The sequence below is a fragment of the Argentina silus genome, assembly GCF_951799395.1.
Source record: "Argentina silus genome assembly, chromosome: 18".
Taxonomy (NCBI): Eukaryota; Metazoa; Chordata; class Actinopteri; order Argentiniformes; family Argentinidae; genus Argentina; species Argentina silus.
In genome coordinates, this window is record NC_139672.1 from 14,263,360 (window position 1) to 14,270,513 (window position 7,154).

Sequence of the window (7,154 nt, forward strand, 5' to 3'; positions counted from 1 at the left end):
GAGAGAGAGGGTTGTTGGATGTGATTTGAAGCAGGTATTCTGTCTGACCCGTGCTTAGGGTGGCAAAATAGATACAAATAGCCAAAGAAAACCAATACTCAAACATACGTCTTATTTGCTTTTTCTGTGTCTATAGGTGTCTATACTCATTTAAGAATGCTGTACATTTCTGGAGATGGCTTATCTTACACAGGTGTAGGTTCAGAGTGATAAACGTTTTAAAAGAAGGATTACAGAGGATTTATTGTCATCAGGAGAGGAGCTATGTTACAGAGATGGAAACAAGACCAGGATTAACGTTATGTGTGTGTGTGAGAGGGGGGGGAGAGAGAGAGAGAGAGAGAGAGAGGGAGAGAGAGAGAGAATATGGAAGAAGAGAAACACAACTATGGTGGTGGCATTACTTTCTCCTGCGACAGGAAAAATACTTGATGTGAATTATAATACAAACACCCTGCGATTACCTATCATTGGGAGTCTTCCTCTGTGTTTGTGGGACCACAGAACCCAGTTAAAAAACATATGTGTGGTTGTGTGTATGTGTGTGTGACTATGCTGACCTATGTGAGTGTGTGTGTGTGTGTGTGTGTGTGTGTACAGTAAGTAGGCCTATGTGTGTGTGTGTGTGTGTGTATAAAGGCCTACGTGATTGTGTGTCAGTGTGTGTACTGTGTATCTTATAGAATTGTACCTGGGTGAGATATAAGTGCATTCCCTTGTGTGGCTAAGAACCAGAGTGTGAACTGTGAAGGTGTGTGTGTGTGTGTGTGTGTGTGTGTGTGTGTGTGTGTGTGTGTGTGTGTGTGTGTGTGTGTGTGTGTGTGTGTGTGATTAGGGGCCTCATAGCCTGGTCTGAGCCTCAGGTATATAGATCTCGATGCTGTCTGCGCTCTCGGTGGCCGAGTTCTGACGCACGGACGCCGCTCTCTTGGCGGCCATCAGCCGCTTGCGCGCGTCCTGCCGCTGCTTCTCGGAGCTCTCCAGGGACCTATCACGGGCCAGGGGGGGGTGGTGGCCTTTGGGGGGTTTCTTTGGCACGGGAGGGGGGATCCGTTTCTCCTGGACAGGGACGACAAATAGTCAGTTAGCCGCCGCCGCCGCCGCCACCGCCAGGGGGCGACGGTTGAGCGGTGAGCGACAGGAGCGCGGACAGCATTTAGCACATCGTCACACTGTCACATCTGCACACTGCTAGCGACTAGCGGTTAGCGGGCTAGCGCCACAGACAAGCACACAGAACGCGTACGGCGACGGCGGAATGGTGGATGGCGGCGGCAGCGGCGGCGGCGGCGGTATGAGGCGAGGGCGGCCCCAGCGAGGACGGCCCCCGCGGTGCGTGTGTGGCGTGGTGGTAGATGGAATGACGTCGCCTCTAAACCAGCTCACTGTCGACAGGAACGACAAAGGACAAACAAAAAACATGGAGAAGCCGTCAGGAAATCAACGATAAAAGATGCACAGTAACACGGCAGCATGACGACACAATCATAACATTCTACTGACGTTAACGCAACATGAGGGAACGAGGGAAAAGGCAACGTTCAACTTTTGGGTTGTGTGACGTGTTTCACAGTGAAGTGTTTGTGTGCGGACCAATGAATACACAAGAAGACGATGTCTCACTGATGTCAGAACTATGTCATAAAGGCTCTGACTTGTATTGCTATGTGTGGGGCAGGGGAGGGGAGGCTGACGGAGGTAGAAATCGGAGGACGGGCTCATTGTAATGCATGCCATGGAATCAGGAATGACCTCATTCCATGCCATGCATTACAGTGAGCCTGTCCTCTGATTTTCTACCTCCGCCAGCCTCCCCTGGTGTGGGGCATATGCAGCAATTGCTAAGGTGTGAGGAACGCATGTCCACATCCACACTGCCAGTCAAACTGACATAATCACATTATCTTGACTTGTGGTCCTCTGTGGCTCAGTTGGTAGAGCATGGCGTTAACAACGCTAAGGTTGTGGGTTTGATTCCCACTGGGACCATATGTACTGAAAAATATATGTAAGCCGTGGAACATCACATTCTAAACAGAAGTCGGTTGTTGCCGAACCAAAACAAACACTGATATAGTATGTATAAATCATGATATAGTATGTATAAATCATGATATACTATGTATAAATCATAGGCATGGACTAACAACAGCAATGCTGCACTATGCAGGTGAGGAGTAGAAAGATATTCATATTGATTTATGCATGATGACCATGTCCAAATTAGAAGCATAAAGGTGTGTGTGTGTGTGTGTGTGTGTGTATCCTGAGGATGCTGGTGGTGGTCGAAATCAAAGATTGTCTCAATATAATGGATCGAATGGAATGATGTGAGTGTGTGAGTGTGTGAGTGTGAGTGTGAGTGTGTGAGTGTGTGTGTGTGTGTGTGTGTGTGCTCTCTACCCCCTGCCCTAGTCAGACAGAGTCCCCCTCTGCGTCTGGCCTGGGTTCCTGCGGTACCTTTCTCTCTGGGATCTCCAGGGGCCTCCAGTTGTTGGCTCTGAGCTGGTGGAGCTCGTCAAACTTCAGGCTGATGTTCTCGATGGAGAGCTGGAGCATGTCCCAGAAGCCTGCAAGGTCCTGAGAGATGGGCCGCGGGTGGGAGTTGGGGTTCTGACCAGTACAAGGAGGAGGGAGAAGAGGGGGAAGAGGGGGAAGAGAGGAAAGAGAGGAAGAGGTAGACGAGAGTTCAGCTCAAATCCATGATTTTATTGACCTTTAATAACCTTTTGGATTATTTAGACGTTATCAATCAAAGCATCCGCATCACTGTTAAAGCTGGCTACAGTACGTGTTCCGGGTGAGAACGTGAGCCAGCTAGAACAAGTGCACAGCGTTATTTTCGCCGGCTATAAAATCTTAATGTGGTGGTGCCGATAAAGTGGTGGTAAATCTGTCCGGGTCTGTCTTGTTTACTAGAGACCTGTGGGACCTTCGGACGGCAGAGGGAGGGGGGGAGACAGACGGGCCCTGTTCAGCCTCGGCTCTCATGAGGAAAGACGCTGAACGTTTTAGAGTTTCCTAAATACATGTGTCTGACAACACTGGCTTCTATTACCTTCCCCTGACAGTAGGATTGTGTGAGTACAAGTCTGACATTTCAATTCGTCCCCGGGGATTGATAAAGTTCAATCCAATTTTGAGGCAAAACACATATTGTATACAGACTGCTGCAGGGGAGGCTGGTGGAGGTAGAAATCAGAGGAGAGGCTCATTGTAATGCATGGAATGGAATAGGGAATGGTATCATTCCTCATTCCGTTCCATGCATTACAATGAGCCCGTCCTCTGATTTCTACCTCCGCCAGCCTCCCCTGGTATGCTGTACACTATGTACCTGGTGTGAGCCACTCACCAGGTTCTCCTCACAGAGTTCTCTGAACTGCTGGAACTTCTGTGACATCAGCAGCTGTGCACTCCCAACAGCAATCCTCATCTTCCCCAGGACTGTGGAGGGAGAAGACAAGAGATCATGTTAATACAGAATGTTATACACACACGCGCGCGCGCACGCACGCACGCAGGTACACAGACAGGCAGGTAGGCGGGCAGACAGACAGACGGACAGACAGACAGACAGAGAGAGAGACACACACACACACACACACACACACACACACACACAGGTCACTCACTGTCGTCGGGCAGGTCGTTCTCCTGTTCGTCCTGCTCCATCTGTCGACACCAGCCCTCCATGCGGTCCGTCTCCGCCTGCAGCAGCTTCAGGAACCAGCGGCCGTCCCTCTGACACACAGACCTCTGCACCACCTCCCAGACACACCAAACCAAGCCTCATTTAAAGGGCATTTTCAAACTGACACAATTTACAGAATAGCATTAGCCCAGGGAATCTTAACCATACACAATTCCTTGCTTTCACTGTAGTCTTTTTTTCCTCATTTATGGATGTTGGAAAAGCATTTTGAAACAGCCGTAATGAAAAGTGCTAAGTCCGTAATGAAAAGTGCAAAGCACACAAATAAAGTTATTCAAATCGAGGTGAAACTGCACCTCCAGTGGGTCCTCCGTCACGCTGTCTATCCAGGGGTCTGGCGGCGGCAGGATGGAGGGGTCGAAGCCCACGTTGTCGTAGTCGTCCGAGGTGCAGGCGTGGTAGTGGTTCCCCGAGCCCTGGATGCTGACCGTGGACGGCGTGGACGTGGCCGTCTCGCGGGAGTACTGCCGGGTCACGGCGACCGGGGAGGGGCCCTCCCGGGAGTACTGCCGGGTCACGGGGACCGGGGAGGGGCCCTCCCGGGAGTACTGCCGGGAGGTGGTGCCTGAAGAGGGTCCGTCGTGAGAGTACTGGCGGGACAGGGTCCCCGAGGAGGGCAGGTCGGTCTCCGGGGACTCCATGGGCGTGTCCAGGAGGTCGGGCAGGTCCAAGTCGGCCTGCACGGCTGCTGTTACGCTGTTGGAGCGCTGGAACCGCCGGTACCTGTCCACCAGGGGGCGGTATAGACACACACGCACACACACACAGGCACGCACGCACACACACACACACAGACACAGACACAGACACACACACACACACACACAGTCGTTAATACTGACAATATCAAACTCTGAGATGAGTCACTGACCAAGCCGGAGCACAAGTTCAATCAATTGCAGATATCCACAAAACATGACAGCTCACGCACAATCCATGTGTGGACTCATACAGCACGGCAGGAATTAACTGCATTTCAGCTTGAATGTGCTCTCTACCCCTGAGTTATCCTTGTAAATCACATATCTGGATTTGATTGAATTGCTGCCAAAGTCAATGCATTTGATCTAAAGCGCTAGCATGGCAGGAACAGCATCCCTTTCTATTTCCCCAGCCGTGCTGAGCTGCGGCTCCATGAATGAACAGCCCACACACGGAGACAGGAGTGTAGGAGGCAGAGAGAGAGAGAGAGAGAGAGAGAGAGAGAGAGAGAGAGAGAGAGAGAGAGAGAACAGAAGAGAGGAGAAGAGAAGAGAAGGGGGACAGCAAGGGAGATAAAGAGAGAGTGAAAGAAGAGAGTGAGAGAGAGAGACACGCACCCACGCAGGCACGCACGCACATACACACACACACACACACACACACGCACGCACGCACGTACACACATACACACACACACACGCACGCACGCACACACACACACACACACACACACACACACACACACACACACACACACACACACACACACAATGACAGAGACAGGGAACGAGAGAGAGAGAGAGAGAGAGAGAGAGAGAGACAGTCAGGCTTAGTGTTTCCCTACTTTGAGATACCACCCACGGACCACCACTGCTCCTTCACAGGGAGAGCCCTTCACTAACACACACAGACAATATTCCTCACAACACATCCTTGTAGGTGTTATAATATAACATGGACAATATGCTCTGGGTATTGTTGCTGTATTCATATTCTCTAGCGTCGGTAGGGATTCCTTAGAGGAGGACGGGGAGCACCGTCCTACTCAATTGTGAATTTCATAACAATGGAGAATAATATTTATAGATATATTTGGAGTATTGATACTATTTGGGGCGTCATGTGGAAAAGATCCAATGCAGGAGCAGAAGATACAAAATTCTATTTTTCTGAACCTCATAGTAGAACCTCCTACGACATACAGTATAGCCCAAGGAGAAACACTCACAATGTCGCACATAGAAATATAACGCATAGAGATAACACTACTCCCTATTCTACATACCAGAGACTCATACATGTTCTACACAGCACATTTCTATCTGGACCTTCAGTAGTAACTAACTGCATATAGAAATGTAATGGACTGTATAGAACTGACACTACGCCCTCTAGACAGACACCATACAGTACATGTTCTAGACAACCCATTTCTATGTGAGCGTTCAGTGCGGTTCAGTGCGGTTCAGTGAGGTTCAGTACGGTTCAGTAAGGTTCAGTAAGGTTCAGTACGGTTCAGTAAGGTTCAGTAAGTTTCAGTATGGTTCAGTATGGTTCAGTACGGTTCAGTACGGTTCAGTAAGGTTCAGTACGGTTCAGTAAGGTTCAGTATGGTTTAGTACAGTTCAGTAAGGTTCAGTATGGTTCAGTATGGTTCAGTAAGGTTAACCCCGTCCAGACCTCAGGCTCCTCATTAGCAGAGAGAGCTCAACCTCCAGATCCAATTAATGAAGCACTGTAACTCTGCCAGGATAGATTCTGCAACTTCTGTATCTGCTGGTTTAGAGGATGAAGGGATAACCTTGAGCTTTGTGTGTGTGTGTGTGTGTTTGTGTGTGTGTGTGTGTGTTTGTGTGTGTGTGTGTGTTTGTGTGTGTGTGCGTGCGTGTGCGTACGTGTGTGTCTGTTTGTGTGTGTGCGTGTGTGCGGGCGTGTGTCTGTGTGTGTGTTTGTGTGTGTGTGTGACTGCGTGTGTGTAAGTGTGTGAGTGTGTGTGCGTGCGTATGTATGTGCGTATGTGTGTGTGGGTGCGAGTGCATGTGTTTGTGCTTATGTGTGTGTGTGCGCGAGTGTGTGTTTGTGCGCATGTGTGCGTGCATGTGTGTGTGGGCGTAAGCAGAGTCAGACTGCTAGCACAGGTGCATGGTAGATGACTCACTCAGATTACAGCGCTGAAGGAGGGACGCTGCCACACCATAATATACATCTCAGACATGACTGGTTTGTTCAAGTACCAGAGTTGGCCAGGGAGCTGGTCTGCCGACCACGACCACAGCTTCCTCGCAATCCCCTCCGTTGTGGTTAGTGCCGGTTAGGCTAACACAGCTGCTTCCCTAGCAACCCTGGCTCCCCTAGTAACAGCCTCATTTGTATCCTGATGCCTGCCTCCCACTAAAGGTCACCTAAAGGTCAGGAGGGAACTGACAGTTCTGAACTGACTTACCATGTCCTTAAATGGCAACAATTTCACTTGGCCTGTCAGAAGGCAATTCTGCTTCCAACTATGCAATCCTGTATGATCTATTAAAGTACACAGGGGTAGGGGGTTAAGGGGCTAAGGTGTAGGGGCTAGGGGATTAGGAGCTAGGGTTTAGGAGCTAGGGTTTAGGAGCTAGGGGCCAGTGTGTAGAGGCTAGGGGCTTAGGAACTAGGGCGTAGGGGGTACAGGCTTAGGGACTAAAGCTTAGGGGCTAGGGTTTCGGGACTAGAGTTTAGGGTCTAGGGGTTGAGACTAGGG

The 7,154-nt window shown here is 50.1% G+C and overlaps 1 protein-coding gene across 1 annotated transcript in view; it reads right to left on the bottom strand.

Moving 5' to 3' along the window:
- Positions 1-840: 840 nt before the first annotated feature.
- dlgap1a (discs, large homolog-associated protein 1a) overlaps positions 841-7,154 on the bottom strand; it is a gene marked incomplete at both ends in the record, with an annotated part of 25,979 nt that continues 19,665 nt past the window's right edge. Inside the window, 5 exons of the mRNA XM_083690553.1 lie at positions 841-1,059; positions 2,461-2,613; positions 3,356-3,447; positions 3,636-3,768; positions 4,012-4,438. Of these exons, the coding sequence (XP_083546679.1) occupies positions 841-1,059; positions 2,461-2,613; positions 3,356-3,447; positions 3,636-3,768; positions 4,012-4,438 (1,024 nt within the window). The remainder of the gene's footprint in view (positions 1,060-2,460; positions 2,614-3,355; positions 3,448-3,635; positions 3,769-4,011; positions 4,439-7,154) is intronic.